General features: G+C 52.2%; 1 protein-coding gene across 1 annotated transcript; it reads right to left on the bottom strand.

Annotated features, from left to right (window-relative positions):
• Positions 1-1584: 1584 nt before the first annotated feature.
• Positions 1585-21226, bottom strand: LOC133358534 (myelin protein zero-like protein 1). The gene is made up of 8 exons (XM_061576895.1): positions 21197-21226; positions 19757-19839; positions 13748-13799; positions 12326-12495; positions 10258-10468; positions 8456-8696; positions 7080-7156; positions 1585-2402 (listed from the first exon to the last, which is right to left on the bottom strand). The coding sequence occupies exons 3-7, from the start codon at positions 13779-13781 to the stop codon at positions 7093-7095; spliced, it is 720 nt and encodes a 239-aa protein (XP_061432879.1). The 5' UTR covers positions 13782-13799; positions 19757-19839; positions 21197-21226; the 3' UTR covers positions 1585-2402; positions 7080-7092.
• Positions 21227-25567: the final 4341 nt, after the last annotated feature.

Below are 25567 nucleotides of genomic sequence, written 5' to 3'. Positions count from 1 at the left end.
CACTGAGCTATATAGCTTATTTTTCAGAAGCGACCTGTCCACATATAATAGCTCAACGAAGTAGCTGATCATCTGGCAATTTACAGCAGCCAAATACGCTGAACGCGTGACGTTGATTCTAAATGTGGGGGTAGGGGATCGGAGGACCCGGAGGACCCGGAGACAACTCCACGAGACCATGAGGAGAGAGACACCGCAAACTCCAAATATACAGCAGCAGGCGTCAGGGTTGGGATCGAACTCACGACCTCCTGTATACCAGGCGTGGCACCCAGTCGTTGCAGGCGTGTGGACGATGTTGCTGCCGTTGCCGTTTGCAATCCCAATTGAGAAATTTGTCGGTAATATTTTTTTTCAGCATTCGGATGTTTGGCCAATGCCAGTTCTCCACTGCGTATGTGTATTTAGCTATGGGAAGAAACGAGAGAACCCGGGGAAAACCCACGCAGCACAGGGAGGAGGGAGAATACGCAAACTCCACACAGAGTCACCCGAGTCGGGAATTAAACCCAGGCTCCCTTTTTGCTGCGATGCTCGCATCATCCACTGCAGTGGATGAGGCACACGGATGGAGGAGGCCGGAGCAGGGAGCGGCACCCCCCCCCCCGCTGCCCCTGACCCGCTGCTCTGTCCCCTACGCACTGCCCCGCCAAGCTGCGTGGAAAGCGACGATCCGAGCGAGGCGTGGGGCAGGGGCTCCGCTCGCCCTGCGGAGCGAGGTCGCCTCGTGTGGGGTAGGCAGGCGTGGCTGGGTGCCGCGGTGAGAGCGGTAAATCGCCGAGGTCACAGTCCCCCCCCCCCTCCTCCTTCTCCACGTTAAATTTGGCGAGCTGCTTGCAAAGGTCGCTTGGTTTGTGGATGGAACCCCGGGGGGGGGGGGGGGCATTGCCGGCGAGAGTTCCCTCGCTGGGTTCGGCCTCGTGCCGGGAATATATGCCAAGGAAGCGGGGTTTAAATTTTTTAAAATAAAAATGTTGGTCAACAATTATATTCTATTTCAGATGTATATAGTGCCCTTTCCAGGGCTGTGTGTGCCAACCGTGCTCATCGGAGGTGCGGGGGAAGGACAACTAAACACGAAACGCAGTTGTAAAGAAATTAATTGGCCATGGTAGATGATTTAAAAGTGCATAGCTCCAGTGGCTTCCTAATATCGAAAGAGCGTTCCAGACGGCGACAGAAGCGCATCTGAAAGCGTGCGATGCGGTCTTTGTTCGATGGTCAGCCAAACGCTGCTGCTGCTGCGAGGATGACCGGAGCTGAGTGATGATGGTTTATGCTCCTTGACGAGATCAGCGAGGTATTGTGGTTCATTTGTGGCAAGCACTTTGTGTATACTTTATATAGATATATACAACAGCCCGTCTATTCTCATCCACAGTATGTTAAAGTTATTTTGCACTGTACGAAGCCAATTGGAGGTGCGGGAGTTTGTGCAGCCACCACACCATACCACCGACTCATTTGAGACTGAGTCGACCTAGAGGAGGCCCAGGACCAGTTCAGATAATTGTCACTGGTGTTGGCCGTGAGCAGTAATCGAACTCGGATCGTCTGGTTCGTAGCCGAAGTGCGCCAACCGCTACACTACCACTCCTCACATCCACTTAGCCACTGACTCGGTGGTGAGATGTTAACTATCTCGCCTGGTAGAGAGGTCGTGGGTTCGATCCCGATTCCTGTATATTTAGGGTTTGCATGGTCTCCCCGTGGCCGCGTGGATTTTTCTCCGGGTCGTCCAGTTTTTTCTTCCACATTTAGAATCAACATTAGGCGTTTAGAGTATTTGGCTGCGATACATTTCCCCATAAGCCACTTCGTTGAGCTATCATTTATGGCCAGGTCACTTCTCAAAGAGTTACATAGCAGCTTAGTGGGCCTTATCTGGTAACATAAAAGTTTCGTTTTAGTTTAACTCGCCCAATCGCTCGCTCACCCGCCTTCCACACTGCAGGTCACAACGTCTCTCTCTGGGAGGATCTCTCAAGCCAGCGGGAGAAATTACACGTTCCCATGGCATAAACAGATTTATTGTTGTGGGACGACCCACCGTTGACTTTTTTGACACGGGTGAAGCTCGGTTTTTTATTTTACAAACCCCAGAGAAGGGGATGGCGACGATTTAAAAAGATGACAGTGGGCCCCGTAAGTTGAACCCTCACCTTTGGATTTGCATTCGTGACTTTGGCGGCTTGTGAGACGAGTTGCGGTGAGCCTTTGAACCGCTCTATGAAGAACGCGAGTGTGGTTTGACGTACAAGGCTTATTTATTCGAGAGCGCGAGTGTGGTCTGACGTACAAGGCTTATTCGAGTGCGGTATTAGCAGCTTTCATTCCGCTCGTTTCACTCCAGGAAAGCCGCCCGAGTCTCAAGACTTGTTTTTGTTTTTCTAGGGAGGGTCCTGCCAAGTTTGCACGGAAAAAAAAAAAGTTAAGCTCCTGGCGAAATTGCAATCGACCCTTTCTGGCAATAAAATAGGAGGTGTTAAGATATTCAAGCACCAGATACATTTTACAAGGCATCACACATCTCTATTAACCACACTTGTGGTGAACATGCAAACACACATGCTCTGATAATATAAGCATTGCCTATGAAACTGATTGGCCTACACAAGAGACAGCCTTCTTTATTGCCTAGTCTCACCGGTGCCAGACCAGAGAACGCCAAAAGGCGAATATCACAAAGACCACGCTCCTATCAGAGCACTTGCAGAGCTCGGGTTGAGCAGCTATATCCATGGGACCCTTTTTGCCAGTATCAAAGTATGAAAAACACAAATAGGTTTTACTCTTTCTGGCAATAAAACAAGTGTTCAGATGTTTTATTGCCAGAAAGGGTAAAACATTCTTATTTTTCATATTTTGATACGAGCAAAAAGGTCCCTTGATACCAGTTACACGATTGTGTAACTGGTAGAAGCCGGAGAAAACCCATTGCAGAACAGAGGGTGGGAGAAAAATAATAAAAAACACCACTCGATCTCACACAAACACACTGTCGCTCACGCTCTGCAGAAGAGGGAGAGAACTTGCAAACTCCGTACAGAAAGGCGCCCCAAGTCGGGAATTGAACTCGGGCGCAGTGCCAGCGCCCTGCCGCCCCATGTATACCCCCCCCGACAGGCACCTTGGATCGTCTCGCTAAACAAAAACAATTGATATATTTTTTAATGCTTACATTAATCATTGGCGTTAAGAATGACAACACCAGAGCACGAAATGACATTGAAGCCAGCAATAAAGGAGTGCTTTAATTTACATTCAACCATTCATTACACCGCCATGTATCACTTTTATATCTCCACTGGCACGATCAGAATGAAAGGCACGGAGAGAAAACTCGCCCCCACACACACCCAGAGACTGGAGTGCAACACAACAATGTCTAATGTACTGTGGACTCTCCATTATCCGCGCTAATGATGGGGAGGATGGCCGCAGATAATTCAAAATCACGAACAATTCCAAAAATATCCATTCATCGATACGCGTGCTCAGTGATAGCACTTCCCTGCTCCCGTGCAGAAGACTTCTCTCTAAGTGGATGACAACAGAGCCACCCCAATCAACATCAAACTCCACCCACTGTTGTAAAGACTGCAACTACTGTACTGTAGAGGCGATCACGTGGATTTCGCATTAATTGGAGCACATATTTGTTGGGTTTAAGCACGTGACTTGCAATAAACATTTCCAAGAATAAAAATGTCTAACTTTTTAGGATTATTAATTTGGGCTCAAGGGAAAATCCATGAGTTATAAATTTATGTTAAAATCTCAGGTGCGTGATTTATCAGCAAATCGGATGAACCGCACGTGTATAATCGAGAGTCCACTGTATTTATATTTACTCATTTTTTCCCCCCCACTGGCAGAGGCGAGCCGAGCCAGGGCATCACGGGTCAGTGGGTCGCGCCAGGGCTGGATTTAGTTTTCTCCCCCACTGCAGAAGCCGAAGCCTCGTGCAGCGAGCGCGCCGACGTCACACACCGCACGTAACCACGATGCGACGTCTCCCACCGTTGATTTACATTGACGAACATTGCAGGCCGGCGAGCGAATCACACGACGCTAGCCCGCCCCCCACCCCCCTTGCTAGATTGAGACGTCTTCTTATGAGGGGGGCCGTCGTATGGCATCGCGATTTAGTAACGAGTCAAAACAGCAGCCAATGAGGGAAACCGGCAGTAGCATGAGGGGGGCCATGCCTGCCGGGGGGCCTTGGATTTCACCAGCAGAAACGGGGGGGGGGGCCTGGGGGTTGACACCCAGGAGAAGCCTCACGGAGTCTCAAGACTCGTTCAGTGGAGGTGGGGTGCTGGACACGTTTGGAAGGTTCGGACAATTCCAAAATGGAGACGTTTGCGCTTCACGGCGACAAGGGCCCTGGTTTCTAATCCCGACTCTGGCGACCTTCTGTATGGAGTTTGTGTGATCTCTCTCTCCCCCGTTCTGCATGGGTCTCCTCCGTGTTCTTTACTTTCTCTCTCCCATGTGAAAGTATTGGTCAAAATATCCCAATCCTGAAAAAATCCCAACTTGAAAATTGTTCAATTTGGATCAAACAAAGTCAAAGATCCCCCACATAGCCTATAACAGACTATAGGGGCAAGTGCTGTGAGCGAACACCCCCTCGTGTGCCGTTCCTGCTGGCCACCGACCCCCTCGAGGGGGTGGGTGGCCAGCACCACTCCCCGGTAGCAATGTACTTACACACCGCACCAGCTACTCATTTGAGGGTTAGCCGACCTAGGGGAGGCCCAGGACCGGTTCAGATAATCGTCACCGATATTGGTGGCCGTGAGCGGGAATTGAACTCGGGTAGCTGGGCCCATAAGCGCAGCACGCTAACCGCTACACCACCGCTCCACTCAATTGGGATCGTGCACAACTCTTGAGCGAAGATTTTTTCTTGGTAAACAAACGTGAGTACAAACAACGGATTAACTCACGGCCCACCCTGGGCAAGGACAGAGAAGCGATATCACCGGGGCCCTATTCTCATTCGCCTCCGAGGGTCTGCGGCGTCGCAAGGCAGGACACACCCCGAGACGCACTGGGGCACGCGAGTCGGTCCGCCTTTCCAGGGGAGCCTCTCCTCTTGGCTTCTGCCAGCACGAGCCCCCCCCCCCCCGCCGCCGAGAAACGGGCTCCCACTGACTCCAGCACAAGAGCCGGCGTCATGTTACGGGGTCCAGGATTCACCCACCGACGAACTGCCGATCGGTGCGTCCTACCGCACGTTCCAGAGCCCTGGGGGTGACTGAATTAATTTTAAACAATTTTTTTCTACGTCGCAGGTGAGGCCCACTGAGCTACGTAGCTCTTTTTCAAAAGTGACTTGGTTATCACAAATGATAGCTCAACGAAGTGGCTCGTCGTCATCACGTGGAAATGTGATAGCGGTAGGCGAATACTCTCAACGTGCGTGACGTGGATTTGGAGAAAAATCCACACGGCCATGGGGAGACAGACACGCAAACTCCAAATGTCAAGATGCATATTCGCAGGTTGGTGATCGAACGCTCGACCTCATGCACACCAGGCGAGGGAATTAACTCGTCACCACGGCGAGTTGCGTCTCCCGACGCGGCCCATTTGTGAACTTCCGACTAAGAGTCACGCCTCTGCCCTAGACAGTCTGGTGCTTCTATGACACCTGTAGACGTGTAACAGCAGGGTCGACATGACAATAAATAACACCGACAAATACTCATAATAAAATAGGAATAACTTAAAGAGATGCCACAGTCAGCGATCACCGCTTGCTGGAGAGGTTCCGCGGTTCGAATCTGGCAGGCCTGCCCTAGGTCATTACTGCGGCAGTGAGCGTTGAGCACATTAACTCCAATGCGCCGTCCGCTTCACTCGCATTTGACGACGGAGAGATCCCGTGACGTCGTGCAGAGAGAGAGCGGTTGGGGGCGGCTCTTCGTGAGCCAGCAGCAGGAATCAAAATTTGGCAAATATTCCAAAAAGTGTATGCTCAGCGATGTGGAAAATGTCAATCAAAAATTACCCAATTGGGATCGCACACCGTAGCAGCAGCGACATCGCCCGCTGCCAGTGTAAGCTGTGCAGACCGCTCTCTGGCTGTTGCCTGATGAGGCTGGTTGATGTAATTACCGGCGAAACGTCACTGTACTCAAACTGTAAATGTTGTTGTGGGTTTACTCTCCAACACACATTGGTGTGTGCTGAACTAGCAAAGAATTGGCATGTTTTGTTTAAATGACAAACCCTTAGTAAGTGGGTGTGACGGGTGGTGGCGGGTTAAATGACACATTCACATTTACGCGATCTAATCCAACAAAACCTCTATTATGGACAAACTTCTGTGAAACACAGCAGGCCCAGCAGCAGCGCCTTCCGTGTGCTGTAAGAACAACCGCACCGGTACCAAATGTACTCGATCAGAACTATTTCTGTGGAACGGCCACTGTTGCAGGAAAGATGTCGTGGCAGCAGCACCTCACACGCGTGAGAAGGACATGATTAGATCTGTACGCGGTGTACGCAGTGGGTTCATGTAACCCCTGGCAGCCCACTACAGGCGCCAAAAAGCATTCACCACAATGCTATAAAAGGAACGATTGTTTTTGGAATCAAACTGTGATCCTGACTCTTTGGAAGGGGGATAATCATTTCACCACTGGTTACCATCGTTGACTCACAGCCTCAACACTGACCAACAGCCTCAATGCTGACCTACAGCCTCAAAGCTGACCCACAGCCTCAACTCTTCACAAATAGCTTCAACGCTACCTAGAGTTGTCAACGCTGCCCATAGCTTCAAATCTTCCTACAGCTTTAACGTTAACTACAGCCTCAGATTCAATGCTGACCCACAGCCTCAATTTTGACACACTGCCTCAATGCTGACCGACAGTCTCAACGCCAACCCAGAGACTCAACGCTGACCTATAGTACACAGCCTCAGTGCTAACCAACAGCCTCAATGCTGACCCACAGCTTCAACGTTAACCTACAGCCTCAACATTGACTAACAGCTTCGTCCTCCCCGGCCCTCCCGCACCCCCCTCCCACCGCCCCCATTGTCCCCCGTCGTTCCCCACCGCCGTGCTGCCCTCACGAGGTCACCAGGGTCACGGTGCTCCCATCCCCGTGCTCCTCTGGCTCCTCGAATCGACTCCTGTTACACGGAGACAAGGAAGTGAAGACGCAACTCCACACCCATGCGTCCGTTCAGCAGCGAAGACAGCAGCCGCAGGAGCAACAGTAGTAGCAGCCACAACAATAGCAGCAGCTGCAGTCGCAGCAGCTGCAGTAGCGGCAGCAGTAACAGCAAACGCAGTAGAGGTAGCAGCAGTAGCGACAGCAGTAGCAACAGCAGTAGCAACAGCAGTAGCAACAGCAGAAGCTACAGCAGAAATAGCAGCCGCAGCAGTGGTAGCAGCAGCAGCGTTCATTCACCACTAAGTGAAGGCGTCGTCACCACAGCGCTTGTGTCAGGCTAGGTGCATGTTGGTGATCAAAGATCGAATGATCATTCTTTCCATTATGGACTGTAATATGTGGAATTGGACATTGATTTGTGATCTCCTCAGCAACCCGCGACCACCACTCATCTTCAGTCTCCAACGTGGGATGTTTTAGGCCAGTGTTCCTCACTAACTTTCAGAGGGGGGCCCACTTTCACCGATTAGACATCATCAGTGAAGGCCGCCACATATTTGAAACCATTGGGGTTTTTGACAGTACGATGATGGGGGGTGTTTTCACTATTTGTGTATTATTGGGGGCCGCATGTCAGAGGCTGCACTAAAGGCCACCCCGGGGCCGCCAGTGGCCTGTGGGGCCTTGCAATGATAAACACTGTTGGAGACGATGGGAGTGGGCCTGTCACTTTCTCTCAAGCCAGCTGGAACACCTCCTCTGTCAGCCAGGGTCTCTGGTGAGGAGGTCTGAACCGTGTATCAAATGCAACCTTTGCAGCTGCATGAGCCACAGTCCTGAACCTTACTCAATTACCCTCGGAATCTGGAGAAGGGGGGACGATACCAACTCCAACTTTCAATGGCTGAGATGAGGCTATTATTGGTTTGATTGGAGTTCATAGACAAAGATTCCCCACATAGCCTTTAACAGACTGCTGGAGCAAGGGCTGTTAGCGAGCAACACCTATGAAGGCTTAAATGGCACATGAGGGGGTGGGTGGCCATCACCACGCCCGGCCGCCTTTGTCTCCCAAGAAGCGATGCTTGCACACCGCACCAGGTACTCATTTGAGGCCGAGTCGATCTCGGGAGAGGGTCAGCTACCGGTTCAAATAATCGTCACCCATGTTCGCCGTGAGCGGGAATCGAACTCGAGTCACCGGGTTTGTAGTGCAGCACGTTAACCACTACGCCACCATTCCCACACACACCCACACAATCAGACCCCAACACAATCACACCCCCCCTTGTCAGCTGTAGCGGAGCCGCCTCACCTCGTCGCCTTCCTCCGTGACCTCTTCACGAGCGCTGCCGCTGCGGCCAGCAGGGCCACGCCCACCAGAAGGCCCGCACCAGCCAGCACAAACTGCATGGCGCCAGACCCCGCACACGACACGTTTCCCCACGCCCTCTCGCGTCGCTCGCTCTCCACGGTGGCGTGCGCGGGCGGCGTGGGCGTGGGCGAGTCAGACTCCGACTCCGGTCGCGTCCTATTGGTAGGTCTGGGGGTCGGCGCTGCGGACGAGGAGAGGCGAGAGACGGGGCGCATGGACGGCACTGAGAGCCGGTTTCCCCCGCGCCGCCACAGAAAGGCTTTGTTGCCCCGGGGGGGCTTCAGCTGGCGCTGGGGCACCACGGGGGCAGGAGCCGCCAACGCCACAAAGGCGGCGGACTGTGGGATCCCGGCAATTACCCCCCAATTAGGGCCAATTAAAGGGAAAGCAGATCTGAGAACGTGCCCTGCTCCGTACGGCTGGATGGTGGAAATCGGCGGAGAGAGAGCGCCTTTGATGGCTTCACTCTCTCTTTCTCCCTCTATTTTTCTAACTTAACTCTCTCCTTCTCTCTCTCCTCCTCACCCACATTCCCTTTACCTCTCTACTTCTCTACCCCCCCCCCCCTTCTCTTTCTTTCTCTGCCCCGTCCCACAGGGGAAGGAATCGTGCCTCAGGAGGCTACAGCATGTTCCAGCACCTCGAGTACAGACCGAGCGAGCACAACCATTCCCTCCCCCCTATAAACTACTTTTTTATTTTACCAGGTAAGGCCCCACTGAGCTGCCAAGTAGCTCTTTTTTCAGAAGGGCTCTGGCCATCACAAATAAAAGCTCAACGAAGTGGCTTATTTTCGCATGAAAATTTATAGCAGCAGCCAACTACTCTGAGCGTATGACGTTGATTCTACATGTGGATGGAAAAACCAGAGGACCCAGAGAAAAATCCACACGACCACAGGAAGAGAGACATGCAAACTCCAAATATGCAACAGGCGTGAGGCTCGGGATCGAACCCACGGACCTCCTGGATACCAGGCGAGGTAGTGAACATCTCGCCACCATTACACCCTCTCATGAATCCACCCCCCTTCTCCCCTCCTCTCCCTCCTCTCTCACGCCTCCCTCCCGAAATCGTCTGGAGGTTCAGAGAGCCGTGAGGCGCTGCGAGTATGAGTGGTGGTAGCGGGTTGCAAACTTTGCTCATCCTCGCAGCAGCAGTGGCTTTTGGCTGGCCATGGAACAAAGACGGTCACCGCATCGCGCGCCTTTGGATTGCGCTTCTGCAGCCCTCTGGAACGCTCTTCTTATCCGATATCAAGAAGCCACTGGAGCTATGCACTTTTAAATCGAACGTGACATCTTATTTCTTATAAACTGTTTTTTGCGCTGTTTGTTGTCCTTCCCCGCCCCTCCGATGAGCACGGTTGGCTGCATACGGTGTGAAAGAAGTTCAACATGCATACGTCAGAGACTACGCGGGGAATCTTTGTCATTGCATTATCGTCTCCCTACGCGTCCGCGAAGGTAACACCTGCAGCCTTGTGTCAGTTTCATAACTCAGCCTTGTATTAGTTTCATAACTCAAAGTATTCTGTGTTGTGTAATTATAGAGGTATGTGAAAAACTAGCACTCATATCTTGCTTCTATAAACATCTGAACGTTCATAAGCAGTGGTGCAAGCAAACCTTGCTCTGCTGAAACACTGAATGTCGAAACCGGTCCAAAGATTTTACACGCTACACGGGGGGGGACCTTTGTCTCAGTGTGTGCGTGCGTGTGTGCATGTGCGCGTTTGTTACCGCGCGCGAGCACAACGAGCTGCGTGCGGGTCGGCACGCCGTCCACGTCGGGGAGGTTGAGGACATCGCACAAATAGAGGCCCGAGTCGGACGGCTGCGGCGCCAGCAGCTCCAGCGCGGCATTGCCCTCGGTCACACGGCCCGCCCAGCGAGCACGGCCACGCAGAGGCCCCGCGCTGCGCCAGTCGCTCGGCCCCTCCAGCAGCAGCACCTGCGCCGGTTCACGTCAACCACACGCACCCGTACAGCCTTGCTCAGGCACACGTGCCGCACCCCGCATGGGTTCCCCGTGACTACCACGCACGGTGTTGATCTCGCATGCAGAGCCCGGCAGGTGTTCCTGCGAGTTGCTCTGAATGTGCACTGCTGCCACCAAGTGGCAGGGAAATAAAACTGGCATCACGTGGCAACGTCAAGTGGCAACATTGTGTGGTAGCAAGTTCTCAAGGTAACGTATCATGGCAACTATCGTGGTATGGTAATTACCCCGGATTACGTCGGGGGAAGCATTCCTGAAAGGTGCTAACAAATAATATTCAAAACGACTTAATTAAAAGAAGCGTTTGACAGGGTAGGTGGTGGAGGCGAAGGTTGAGAGGCAACGGAGAGCGAGAAAGGACGGACGATGCTGTCAGCGACGTAAGTGTGGTGGTGTTGAGGCGATGCTAATCGGGTAGCGGTGTTAATCAAGTGACGATGTATTTGCGTAAATGAGGGTATTGGGTGAGGCGTAAATCAGGGTTTTGCCGGGGCACCGCGGTGGCTAGGAGATGTTAACTACCTCGCCCAGTATACCAGGAGGTTGTGGGTTCGATCCAAACCCTGAAGCCTGCTGTATATTTGGAGTTTGCATGTTCTCCCCATGGTCGTGTGGATTTTTCTCCAGGGTCCTCCAGTTTTTCACTCCACATTCGTGTTTAGAGCATTTGGCTGCTATAAATTTCCGTGTGTAAAGCCACTTAGTTGAGCTTTCATTTGTGGCCAGGTCGCTTCTGAAAGAGAGCTATACAGTAAGCCCTTCTCTATCCGCGAGGGTTATGTTCTTAAAAACAATCACTAACTCGGAATTTGTGAATGCAGAAAAAACCTCATTTGAAATGGGAAAAATGGGGATTACGTTCCTGGTACGAGTGAACATATTGGGGGAAATGGTAAATGTTTAATAACAATCACTACACTCAAAAAAATATAAATACAGTAAAACCTTGGATTGCGAGCATAATTCGTTCCGGAAGCGTGTTTGTAATCCAAAGCACTCGTATATCAGTTGTGATCACGTGACGCTCGGCAGACAAAGCGTATACTGTACGTACTACAGTACTCGTATTGCAAGACCTTTCTCGTTTATCAAATGAATATTTATTTTAAAAAATTGCTCATCTTGCAAAACACTTGCAGACCAAGTTACTCGCAATCCAAGGTTTTAATGTATTAAACTAAGTGTTTTTAATAACGTTTAATGATTTGACGACGATTGAGGTGGTGGTGATGAATTCAGGAGGATAACTCCTCGGGAGATGCAGGGGTGTTTGATAACAATGTCGCACAGTTGTTATCATTTTAGCACTCTGGGGAGCGAGCGCTAGCCTGCTTCCTGATTGCATTCGCTTTCCTTTAAAAAAAACTCAGTCGACTTGTTTATACAAACATGTGTAGCCGAGTTGACTGTAAGTCGTACGCATAAAGTAAAAATGCACAATGGCGAGTTCTGAGATGGATTACTGCGAGACTTGTGGATTAAGCGGGCAGCCGAGGTGGCATGCCTAATCATCGCAGCAGACCGTTTCCAATGTAACAACATTCAATATGAACAACATTCTGCGCACACCCCCCTGGTGTCGGTGGTCTGCAGGCACTATGCCCACTGGTGGGTGTCGCGAATAGGGAATCGGTAAACATTTGAGTAACTCGCGAATATGCAAAACTCGCGAATCCAGAACTCGCGCATGGCGAGGGTTTACTGTGTAGCTCAGTTGGCCTTACCTGGTAAAAAAAAAAAGTGTAATAGTTTTTAATTTTATTACTGTAAATACTCACAAGAACCTGCCCCCCACCACCCCCCTGGTACCGGCTGTGCGGGGTGCTCTGGCGAGTCCCGGCGCTGCCACACGACGCGCAGCAGCGGGGAGATCGGCGCCACCGAGCGGAAGTCGCATGGCAGCAGCAGCACTGGCGCCCCCTCCACGGCGCGCAGCTCCCGCGGCCCCCACAGCTCCATCGCCAGTGCGGCATGCAGCGCTGCACCAGTGGCAGCAGCAACAACAGCAGCAGCAGCAACACCGGAACCAGCAGCAGTACCATAAGTGTTCGCATATTGAGCACCACAAACAGGGTTATTAATAAAAATTGTAATTTCATCACTGTCATGAGGATCATCACCATCAACACTGTCTGAATCACCACCAGAGCATCTGCATCATTGTGTTTGGGCGTGTGTACTCGATGTGTGTGCTTTATGTACACGTGTGCGTTTGTGTGTGTGTACCGTGTGTGCTATGCGTTGTTTGAGGTTGTATGCATATGTTTGTGCTATGTTGTGTATGTGTTTTAGTGTGCATCGTGTGTGATTGGTGCTCACTAACAGCAATTGCCCCAATAGTCTGTTAAGGCTATATGGGGAATCTTTTTCTTTGTGCGTGTGTGTACTGAAGTTGTTGTGTGTTGTGTGTTTGAGCGTGTGTACTGTGCATGTGTGCTATGTGCGTGGTATGCGCAGTGGTTAGCATGCTGCGCTACGAACCCGTCGACAGGAGTTCGATTCTCGCTCATGGCCAACACCAGTGACGATAATCTGAACCGGTCCTGGGCCTCCCCTAGGTCGACTCAACCTCAACTGAGTAGCTAATGCAGTGTGTAAACATCGCCACTGGGGAGACAAAGGTGTCAGGCGTGGTGCTGGCCACCCACCCCGTCGCGTGCCGTGCCGGCCTTCATAGGTGCGAAACGCTAACAGCACTTTCCCCAACAGTCTGTTAAGGCTTTACGGGGGTGACCTTTGCATTGTTCCCATTTTGAGTGAATTATAGGTCGTTGTTTCCGCATTGCCGATATTTTTCGCCAATACCAGTCACACTGCGGCCTCCTTTCTCTGTGTTTGCACAACGTGGAGCCCTCTAAATGAACGTCTGTGCCGGTTAGAGAAACATTCAGGCTGGCCCTGCCTACGATCCATCCTGGGCTTTACCAGCAGGCAGGATTGCGTGCTGAGCTCACAAATCCTTGAAAGATCTGGACACAGTCCCATCGGTGAGCTCCTCTGGCAGGCGAGGCTTGCGTTGGCTGGGTCATTGAAGCCCGCATGCCAAGCCACCGCATACCCAAACAGCTTATTATTAAGAAAAGAATAAGAATAGGTTTTACCCTTTCTGGAAATAAAACAGTTGTGTTAAGATGTTAAAACACCAAATAGAAACCGTTTGCAAGGAATCATGTCTGCATTAATCGTTGTCTTCGTGTTGGTGTGGTGCGCGTGCGTAGGGGTGCCACTCACCCAGCAGTATCTGTATGGTTACTGCGAGCATCATTGCTTCTCCTTCCGCCACCTACAACCGACACAGACAAAGTATCATCGTTACCTCTTCCACTCGTTTGCCCAGGAAAGCCTCAACGAGTCTCAAGACGCCTTTTGCAGGAGGGTGGTGCTAGTCCGTTCTGCAAAAGCCGCGTGTTTTCATAATGCGAACTGGATATATAACGCGATGAATGTATCATAGGGAACATTTTTTTTTAGAATACGGATGCGAGTTGTGATATAACGAGATTGAACGAGCGGAACTACATCTGGCGAGTAGGTATAAGCAGCTGTACAAGGTGGGATGCTGCTGGATGCTTCTAGATGCTACCCACCACGCCTCAGTCTTTGATCGGTCTTTGTTACGCATCTCACGTGCTACCAAACGGTTAATATAACGCGGTTTGTTCCTGTTATAATTGTTCCATAACGTGGTGTTCTTCAGGAATGCAACTACCACTGCTTTATAGGAGATCGGACTGTTTGTTGTCTTTAGCTATAGGAATAAACCCAGAGGAAGAACACACAAACTCCACTCACTCGCACACAAAGATGAAGATCCCCCACGTAGCCTGAACAGACTGTTTATGGCAAGTACCCATGAAGGCTGGCACGGCTCATGAGGGGAGGTGGTGTGGCCAGCGCCACGCCAGTACTGACGCGATACATACCGCACCAGGAGGAATGTATCGTAGTCGATCTAGGAGAGGCGCCTAAGGGCTGGTTCAGATGACTGCCGCTGATGTATCTGTGAAAGGGGAATCGAACTTGGGTCGCCGGGTTCGTAGTGTCGTGTGTTAACCACCACACTGCAGCTTCCCACAGGCATCAACAGGCACTAAAAAAAGATCCCTTATAGCCTTCACAGATATTCGCCTGATCGCATTGTCTCCCCAGTGCTGATGCTTACACACTGCAGCAAGTACTCATTTGAGGTTGAATCGACCTAGGAGATGCCCAGGACCAGGATCAGACAATCATCGATGGTGTTTCCCGTGAGTGGGAATTGAAATCGGGTGGCCGGGTTCGTAGCGCAGTGCGCGACCCGCTATGCCACCGCTCCCCCCCACATTCACGAACAGATACAAACACAAGATCGAGGCGAACAGACAATGCACATACACTGGCACACACATACAGACTCAAAGAAACCGGAAGATTCAGACACGTACAATTCGACACCCTCACACAAACGCACACTCACAAAAGACAAAGATCCTCCGTATAGCCTACACGGACTGTTGGGGAAAGTGCTGTGAGCGAGCACCTACTACCTTCTTGCACCAAGCACAAACACACATTCATACATTCACTCACTCTCTCTCAGTTTCATTTCATTTATTAGGTATAACCCTGTGAGCCAGGCGGCTCTTGACTCGGGTGCAAATGCAACAAACAAAAACATGAACAAGAAACATCTTAAAGTGACTACACGCAACAGAAAAATCCAGGAAAAAACAGCAAAGTCTTCCAGAAAAAACACCGTATTTCAACGCTGTGTGCAAAAATCCAGTGGGATGCAAGTCAAACAATAACAACCACAAGACAATTTAGATTCAAGTTAGCAGGCTAACTCTGTACTACAACAAACAAACATGGCCAAACCAAAATGTTTTCAAAATCACCAAAATAAAGCTATAAAAACAATGTAACAGTGATCATAGGAACTGTGATTCAAATGTAACAATAAACGATATACATAACATGTACGACCAAAATTTGCAGCCACAGCTGGCTGCATGAGTCACTCCATAACAGCAGGAGTATCAGTAGCAGTTTCAAATGTTTTCCATACACCACCCATACCTACTCACTTTCACACTCTCGCGTTCTCCTACAAAGACAAAGATCCCCCTATAGCCTTCAGAGACTGTTGCGGTAAGTGCTGTTAGCGAGCACCTATAAAGGCCACCACGGCACACGCGGGGGTGGGTGGCCAGCACCACGCCTTGCCCAATGGCGAAGTTTTAACACACCGCACCGAGTACTCGTTCGAGGCCGAGTCCACCTAGAGGAGGGCCGAGGACCGCTTCTGCAGCGCGTTAACCACTGTGCCATCGCTTCCAACAACATTCACTCTCCTACGGAGATAAAAATCCCCGGTACAGCCTGAACAGATTGTTGTTGGAAGTGCTACACAAATTGACACACACACACACCTGTGTGACCCTGTCCCACACACACACACACCTGTGTGACCCTGTCCCACACACACCTGTGACTCTGTCACACATACACCTGTGACTCTGTCCCACACACACCTGTGACTGTCACACACACACACACCTGTGACTGTCACACACACACACACCTGTGACTGTCACACACACACACCTGTGTGACCCTGTCCCACACACACACCTGTGTGACCCTGTCCCACACACACACCTGTGTAACCCTGTCCCACACACACACACCTGTGTGACCCTGTCCCACACACACCTGTGTGACTCTGTCACACACACACCTGTGACTGTCACACACACACACCTGTGACTGTCACACACACACACCTGTCCACGTGGGCTCGCTGAGGGATAGTGGGCCTGCTAAGTGAGGGAGGTGGGGGCCCACTGGGGGAGGGAGGTGGGGGCCCACTGGGGGAGGGAGTGAGGTGGGAGGGAGTGAGGTGGGGGGTCCACTGGGGGTTCACTGGGAGAGGGAGGGAGGTGGGGGGCCCACTGGGGGAGGGGTGAGGTTGGGGGCCCACTGGGGGAAGGGTGAGGTGGGGGGCCCACTGGGGGAGGGGTGAGGTGGGGGGCCCACTGGGGGAGGGGTGAGGTGGGGGGCCCACTGGGGGGAGACGGGGAGGTCGACCATTGCCATCACCAGGGCGTGTCTCGACGTGTCGGCGTTGCCGGGCGCGGTGGCAGTGCACAAGTGTGCTGAGTCACTCTGACTGGGTGCATTTACCTGGACAGTCACGGAGTGCTGTGTCCGCTACCTAATAGTAATGTTCGATGCAACCTGTACAGCATTCCATAAAGCCGACTAACAACACTGGGGGCATCATTAAACACGCGATTCTCAGCAGGGCCCCAGAGTTAAATTTCGATTTAAAGCTTTCGTGACTGCAGGGATTCATCTTCTTGGTTCTTTCGGTAAAGTCACGTAGAAGGGAAGTAATAAAATAATAAAAATAAAACATAATAAAACAATTCTCACGACGTTTCGGCCACAACGCAAGCAGCCGTCCTCAGGTGAAGAATGAGACAATGCCAAGCTAGGAGCTTATTTATAAGCTGCGTTGGAGGTGGAAGAAAGAGTGCCTTAACTATATGCTATATGCTATATGCACATTCTTTAGTTAAGGCACTCTTTCTTCCACCTCCAACGCAGCTTATATATAAGCTCCTAGCTTGGCATTGTCTCATTCTTCACCTGAGGACGGCTGCTTGCGTTGTGGCCGAAACGTCGTGAGAATTGTTTTATTATGTTTTATTTTTATAATTTTATTACTTCCCTTCTACGTGACTTTACCGAAAGAACCAAGAAGATGGCCCCAGAGTTGTAAGCAAGTGCCGACTCCCACTCTCTTCTGGCATATTTCATGTGCTCTGGAGGACCGCTGCCCGAAACATCGTCAATTGTATCATCGTCCACACACCCAGACGCGGTGTGGTTCTTGACAACGGATGGTGGTTGAGTTTCGCTACCTGTGCGCGTACAGCAGCTAAGGGACCGTCCATAAATGACGTCACGCGATTGTGGAGAATTTTTGACCCCCCCCCCCCTTCGTCACACGCCGTCACAAAAAGTCAGACCCCCCCTTAAATATGACGTCACAAAGCCCCCCCACCCCAAAAAAAAACATGCTTCAAATCGCTTTAAACTATTGTCATTGTAGTGCGTATTTAATGTGCCGCTGCACTGAATTTGTAGGAAAAATATGTATTAAAAAGTCTACTTAATTTAGTAGAACGTGTTGTCTATATTTATTTAAAGTTGCGCATTTTGATGTGACGTCACATTTCTCAACCCCCCCCCCCCCTAGGTGCGTGACGTAATTTATGGACGGCCCCTAACACTCAGAGATGTACTACTGTATAGGGGGGGGGGGGGTAGCATGCAGTGTAGTGCGACAGTAACTGAACCCGAAATGATCCTTCTGCCTTCCGTCGATGTTGATGGAGGGCGACTGCCTCCCAGCTGCCCAGGAGCAGCAGCGTCCTTCACGAGCCTCCTCCTCCTCTGACCCACAGAGGCCGATCTTGACACCGCTGCTACCGGCCATCGGCGAGTCCACTCACGGCCATCGGCGAGTCCACTCACGGCCGTCGGCGAGGCCACTCAGGGCCATCGGCGAGGCCACTCAGGGCCATCGGCGAGTCCACTCACGGCCATCGGCGAGGCCACTCAGGGCCATCGGCGAGGCCACTCAGGGCCATCGGCGAGTCCACTCACGGCCATCGGCGAGTCCACTCAGGGCCATCGGCGAGTCCACTCACGGCCATCGGCGAGGCCACTCACGGCCATCGGCGAGGCCACTCACGGCCATCGGCGAGGCCACTCAGGGCCATCGGCGAGGCCACTCAGGGCCATCGGCGAGTCCACTCACGGCCATCGGCGAGTCCACTCAGGGCCATCGGCGAGGCCACTCACGGCCATCGGCGAGGCCACTCACGGCCATCGGCGAGGCCACTCAGGGCCATCGGCGAGGCCACTCAGGGCCATCGGCGAGTCCACTCACGGCCATCGGCGAGTCCACTCACGGCCATCGGCGAGTCCACTCAGGGCCATCGGCGAGGCCACTCACGGCCATCGGCGAGGCCACTCACGGCCATCGGCGAGTCCACTCACGGCCATCGGCGAGTCCACTCAGGGCCATCGGCGAGGCCACTCAGGGCCATCGGCAAGCCCACTCACGGCCATCGGCGAGTCCACTCAGGGCCATCGGCGAGGCCACTCACGGCCATCGGCGAGGCCACTCACGGCCATCGGCGAGGCCACTCACGGCCATCGGCGAGTCCACTCACGGCCATCGGCGAGTCCACTCAGGGCCATCGGCGAGGCCACTCAGGGCCATCGGCGAGGCCACTCAGGGCCATCGGCAAGCCCACTCACGGCCATCGGCGAGTCCACTCAGGGCCATCGGCGAGGCCACTCACGGCCATCGGCGAGGCCACTCAGGGCCATCGGCGAGTCCACTCACGGCCATCGGCGAGTCCACTCACGGCCATCGGCGAGTCCACTCACGGCCATCGGCGAGTCCACTCAGGGCCATCGGCGAGGTCACTCAGGGCCATCGGCGAGGCCACTCAGGGCCATCGGCAAGGCCACTCAGGGCCATCGGCGAGGTCACTCAGGGCCATCGGCGAGGCCACTCAGGGCCATCGGCGAGGTCACTCTGCTCCGCACGCTTCAAGCCCCATCTCTTCCCCAGTCCCGTGTCGCGCCCGTTTAGCCCCCTCTATCCGATCAGTTTCAAAGAAAATGCCATGCATTGTTGTCAGAGCATGTTTGTTTGCATGTCCACCACAAGCATGTGTGGTTGGTTCATGCAGACATGGTTCTTTGCAAAATGTTTCTATTTGGTGTTTGAACATCTTAACACCTTTTTTATTTCCAGAAAGGGTAAAACTTATTCTTATTATTTTCTTCATAATAAGCTGTTTGGGTATGCGGTGGCTTGGCATGCGGGCTACAATGACCCAGCCAACGCAAGCCTCGCCTGCCAGAGGAGCTCACCGATGGGACTGTGTCCAGATCTGTCAAGGATTTGTGAGCTCAGCACGCAATCCTGCCTGCTGGTAAAGCCCAGGATGGATCGTGTGCAGGGCCAGCCTGAATGTTTCTCTAACCGGCGCAGACGTCCCTTTAGAGGGCTCCACGTGGTGCAAACACAGATAAAGGAGGGGACGCAGTGCGACTGGTATTGGCCAAATATCGGCAATGCGGAAACAACGACCGATAATTCACTCAATGCAAAGGTCACCCCCGTAAAGCACCAACAGACTGTTTGGGGCGAGTGCTGTTAGCGAGTAGCACCTGTGAAGGCCGGCACGGCACACGAGGCGGTAGGCGGCCAGGACTACGCCCGGCCGCCTTTGTCTCCCCAGTGGCGATGTTTACTGCACACCGCACCAGGGATTCACTTGAGGCCAAGTCGACCGAGGGGGAGGCCCAGGACCGATTCAGACAATCAAACATGGGCCCCCACATACACAGCATCAACATCACCCCCCCCCCCCTCTGCTCCTGACAAGAGTCGTGAGAGTCGGTGAGTTTCCCGAGGTAAAACACAAGCGGAATGGCAGCAATCATCATCATCATAATGATACCCCCACCACAGGTAAAGCGTGGGGGAGCTGACGAGTTTGTGAGCACGACTCACCTGCGGCTTGTGCACCTCACCCACCCCTCACCAGCCCCCCCCACTCGCTCTGTCCCACCACTCTCTCTGCCCCCACCACTCGCTCTGTCCCACCACTCTCTGTTCCACCACTCTCTCTGCCCCCACCACTCGCTCTGTCCCACCACTCTCTCTGCCCCCACCACTCTCTCTGCCCCCACCACTCGCTCTGTCCGACCACTCGCTCTGCCCCCACCACTCGCTCTGTCCCACCACTCGCTCTGTCCCACCACTCGCTCTGTCCCCACCACTCGCTCTGTCCCACCACTCTCTCTGCCCCCACCACTCGCTCTGTCCCACCACTCGCTGTCCCACCACTCTCTCTGCCCCCACCACTCGCTCTGTCCCACCACTCTCTCTGCCCCCACCACTCGCTCTGTCCCACCACTCGCTCTGTCCCACCACTCTCTCTGCCCCCACCACTCGCTCTGTCCCACCACTCTCTCTGCCCCCACCACTCGCTCTGTCCCACCACTCGCTCTGTCCCACTACTCGCTCTGTCCCACCACTCGCTCTGTCCCACCACTCTCTGTCCCACCACTCGCTCTGTCCCACCACTCGCTCTGTCCCACCACTCGCTCTGTCCCACCACTCGCTCTGTCCCACCACTCGCTCTGTCCCACCACTCGCTCTGTCCCACCACTCGCTCTGTCCCACCACTCTCTCTGCCCCCACCACTCGCTCTGTCCCCACCACTCTCTCTGTCCCACCACTCGCTCTGTCCCACCACTCTCTCTGCCCCCACCACTCGCTGTCCCCACCACTCGCTCTGCCCCCACCACTCGCTGTCCCACCACTCTCTGTCCCACCACTCTCTCTGCCCCACCACTCGCTCTGTCCCCACCACTCGCTCTGTCCCACCACTCTCTCTGTCCCACCACTCGCTCTGTCCCCACCACTCGCTCTGTCCCACCACTCTCTGTCCCACCACTCTCTCTGCCCCACCACTCGCTCTGTCCCACCACTCGCTCTGCCCCCACCACTCGCTCTGTCCCACCACTCTCTGTCCCACCACTCTCTCTCTGCCCCCACCACTCGCTCTGTCCCACAACTCTCTCTGCGCCCCCCCCCCTCACCCAACAGCGCCGGCTCCCGCGATGCCGCCACTGCCGCGTTGTGAGCCAGACGCGCCGCGCCTGACGGACCAATCGGCGGCGAGAACGCGCGCCCTGGCCCACAGGAGCCCGCGCGTGATTGGACGAGGATGTTGTAAAGTAGAAATTACGTCATCGCAATGTTTGAAGAAGCGGAGGGTCAGGGGGCGGGTGTAGAGCGGAAATGGCGTCATCGCAATGTGTGAAGATGGCCGCCATCTTACCTGGGGGTGCTTTTGTGACCAGGACTTTATGTGAAGGAATGACACAAATGCACACCACGTTTTCTCATTCAAATTAGGCACCTTTCAAAATATCACTGTCCTAGTCACAAAAGAAAAGTTTGTGGGGAATAATAGCCTTTTGAGGCTTAAGAAATTAGATAATAACACTTACTACCCAGGAACCAAAAAATTGTTACAGTGTAATCATTGTTAGCGTCGTTGTGGAGAATATAAGTAACAGCATAAATAAGATAACACGTATACTTATTTTACCAGGTAAGGGCCACTGAGCTATATTGTTCGTATTCAGATGCCACCTGACCACAAATCATAGCTCAACGAAGTGGATTCTCACGTGGAAGTGTATAGCAGTCAAATATTCTAAACGTTTGTACTCTTAAGCTTGTATAAAATAAAACACCGGAGAAAAATCCACGCAACCATTGGAAGAAAATGCAAACTCAAAATGTACAGGTTTCAGCGTAGGGATCGAACCCACGACATCCTTCACACCTTCCCCACGTCAGGTGGCAGAGGAGGCGGCGCTTCACAACGATTTCCCAAGCTCTGCCGTCCTCTATATATGAAGGGTGTTGCCAGACGACGAGAAAACCGGAGAACCGGGAGAATAACGAAATAAACACAACACGAAGTTTATAAAGAAATACAATTTCAAGCTATGAGTCTTTGGGTCTTTAAACGAGTCTGCATTTCAGAGTGTATGGGGTCTCTATGTGATTCTATAGATTTATATGCGGATCTATGAGTCTCTATGTAAACCACTGGATATCCACGTAAGTCTATGGCTCTGTGAGTATATTGGTCCCTTTATATTGGTAGGAACGAAGTGGACCAGACCACCAATAGATTAATGTGTCCGTCCGACTGTCCGTCCGTCCGACTGTCCGTCCGTCCGTGTATCAACATCGCCCCCTACTGCAAACACTTGGCATGACCCTACAAAAACCTTTAGACTCAGTGACGCTATCCTGGTAGCAACATCGCCCCCTACTGCAAACACTTGGCATGACACGTGTAACATTCCCTTATTCCCTGAGATAGCTTTTAATTAAAACTTTGAAATTAAATAAAAAAACTCACAGCGCCCTAAAGCCTACAGCTAGGCCTAAAGCCTACAACTAGGCCTGAAACTCTCCCTTCGTATCGTACCCCCGCGTGTGTGAAAGGGAGTTATGTTTAACAATATTACATTCCCTCATGTTTTTAAATAGAAACATTTAAATTTAAAGCTTTTACATAAATCATTAAAACATTTAAATAAAAAATTAACTCACAGCGCCCTAAAGCCTACAGCTAGGCCTAAAGCCTCGAACTAGGCCTCAATCTCTCCCTTCGTATCGTCCGATTAGGTGTAGCAACATCGCCCCCTACTGCAAACACTTGGCAGGACCCTACAAAAACCTTTTGACTCAGTGGGGCTTTCCTGGCTTAACAAGTGTAATAATAAACTTCGCTTCAAATTTACTTTACTGAAACGCAGCACGTTTTTTTAACACAGAGACAAGATACATTTATTAACACAGAGACAAAATACATTTAATCGCCTTATTTGTGCACGAAAAGCACGGCGCGAGGCCTAGTGCGGCAGGCTTTCGCGAGGCCTACTGCGGAAAAGGCTTCGCGAGGCCTACTGCAGAGAAGGCTTCGCGAGGCCTACTGCAGAGAAGGCTTCGCGAGGCCTACTGCAGAGAAGGCTTCGCGAGGCCTACTGCAGAGAAGGCTTCGCGAGGCCTACTGCAGGGAAGGCTTCGCGAGGCCTAGTGCAGGAAGGCTTCGCGAGGCCTACTGCAGGAGGCTTCGCGAGGCCTAGTGCAGGAGGCTTCGCGAGGCCTACTGCGACAGGCTTCGCGAGGCCGTCCGTCTGTCTGACAAGATGGCCGCCCGCTCCCCCTGCGATCCGTGAACTAAATGAACTAAACAAGATGGCCGTCGCATCCGGCGCAGCCAATGACATCGCCTGTTGCAATCCTTGCTCTGTGTGCGCGCGAGTCAGTGGGGAGGGGGGTGTGGACGTCATCGCTCTGTGGGCTCGCGAGTCAGTGGGGAGGGGGGTGATGACGTCCTTGCTCTGTGTGCGCGCGAGTCAGTGGGGAGGGGGGTGATGACGTCATTGCTCTGTGTGCGCGCGAGTCAGTGGGGAGGGGGGTGATGACGTCATTGCTCTGTGTGCGCGCGAGTCAGTGGGGAGGGGGGTGTTGACGTCATCGCTCTGTGGGCTCGCGAGTCAGTGGGGAGGGGGGTGTTGACGTCATTGCTCTGTGTGCGCGCGAGTCAGTGGGGAGGGGGGTGTTGACGTCATCGCTCTGTGGGCTCGCGAGTCAGTGGGGAGGGGGGTGTTGACGTCATTGCTCTGTGTGCGCGCGAGTCAGTGGGGAGGGGGGTGATGACGTCATTGCTCTGTGTGCGCGCGAGTCAGTGGGGAGGGGGGTGTTGACGTCATCGCTCTGTGGGCTCGCGAGTCAGTGGGGAGGGGGGTGTTGACGTCATTGCTCTGTGTGCGCGCGAGTCAGTGGGGAGGGGTGTGTGGACGTCATCGCTCACCCCCCATGCACAAATCATTTTCTTTTTAACGCCTCTATACCCGGTCGATATCCCTGTACCGGTATTAGTATTATTCCTACCAGCCCACCCCGCAGGGTCCTGTTATGTTAAAGGGTCTCCGTGAGTCTATGGGTTTCTGTGTCAGTCTAAGGGTCTCTGAGTCTGTAGGTGTGTGTTGTAAGTTTGTGCGTATACGTGAGTCTGTGGGTCTCTATGTATGTTGAAACTTCTTTCGCACCGTACACGTAAGCCAACCGTGCTAATCAGAGGTGCGGAGAATCGCTTACCCGTTCAGAGGGAACAGGTGGAGTCCATACTCTTTGGTTCTTTCGGGAATGTCACGTAGGTATAAAATATAATAAATCACGACGAAAAGGTGGGAAAAGGCTTTTCCTACCTGATGACGGACGCGTGTGTTGCGCCCGAAACGTCGTGATTTATTTTAATTTCTACCTACGTGACTTTAAACCAAAGCGTATGGATTCCTGCAGTCACGAAAGCTTCGAATCAAGGTGGAGTCCACGCATTATTGCCGTGCCACTATTTCCTGGCGAGCCAGGGTTATACGGCTCATTGTCAATGCCCATGAGTGAGTTGCACAGCATCTGTGTGTGTGGTGATCCACCAACACTCGCCTGCACGGGTTTGGTGGTCCATGTTGTTTATGTCGTTTATTGTGAAAATTCGGTCATAGTTCCTATGATCACTGTTACATTGCTTTTATGGCTTTATTTTGGTGATTTCGAAAAGTTTTTTGGTTTGGCCATGTTTGTTGTAGTAAGGAGTTAGACTGATGGCCTTAATCTAAGTTGTCTTGTGGTGGTTGTAGTTGTTTGACTTGCATCCCACTGAGATTTTTGCACACAGTGTTGGTGTACGGTGCTTTTTCTGCAATATTTTGCTGTATTTTCTTGGATTTTTTTGTTTGCACTTAGTCACATTAAGATGTTTTTTGTTCATGTTTTTGTTTTCTGTTTGTTGCACCCGATTCAAGAGCCAAATGGCTCACAGGGCTATACCAAATAAATGAAACTGAAAAACTGAAATAATTGCAGGCGTCCGTCACCACCGGACTATTGCACTTCTATAAAAACTGCGCTACCCCCCCCCCCCCAACTCGCCTTCCCCAAAACGCAATGAGACCAAAACATTCAAACTAGATTCGAAGCTTTCGTCACTGCAGGAGTTACTCTTTGGTTCTTTCGGTAAAGTCACGTAGAAAGAAATTAAATAATAGCATACAACATTTCGATTGCAACACAAGCAACCATCATCAGGTACAAATGAATGAGAAAACAAACCCAGTAAACTTAGAAATATAATGCAATACAACACAGAGAGTCGGCCAACACAACAGTCAACACCACACCTGGTTGATTACGTTCTTCCAAAGATTGCAAAATTTTAGAGACAGAGACAAAACATAGACACGGAGACACATAGACAGACACACAAGCAGAGAGAGACTTATACAGAGACAAACAGAGAGAGACACACACATAGGCACACAGAAAGACAACGTCTCTGTGTCGAGGCCTTAAATAGAGAGGGGGGGTGGGGCAGAAGG

Source organism: Lethenteron reissneri, chromosome 62 (assembly GCF_015708825.2).
Source record: "Lethenteron reissneri isolate LAM-NWPU_2019-01 chromosome 62, ASM1570882v1, whole genome shotgun sequence".
NCBI classification, from domain to species: Eukaryota; Metazoa; Chordata; class Hyperoartia; order Petromyzontiformes; family Petromyzontidae; genus Lethenteron; species Lethenteron reissneri.
This window is presented reverse-complemented; position numbering and strand designations above follow the sequence as displayed.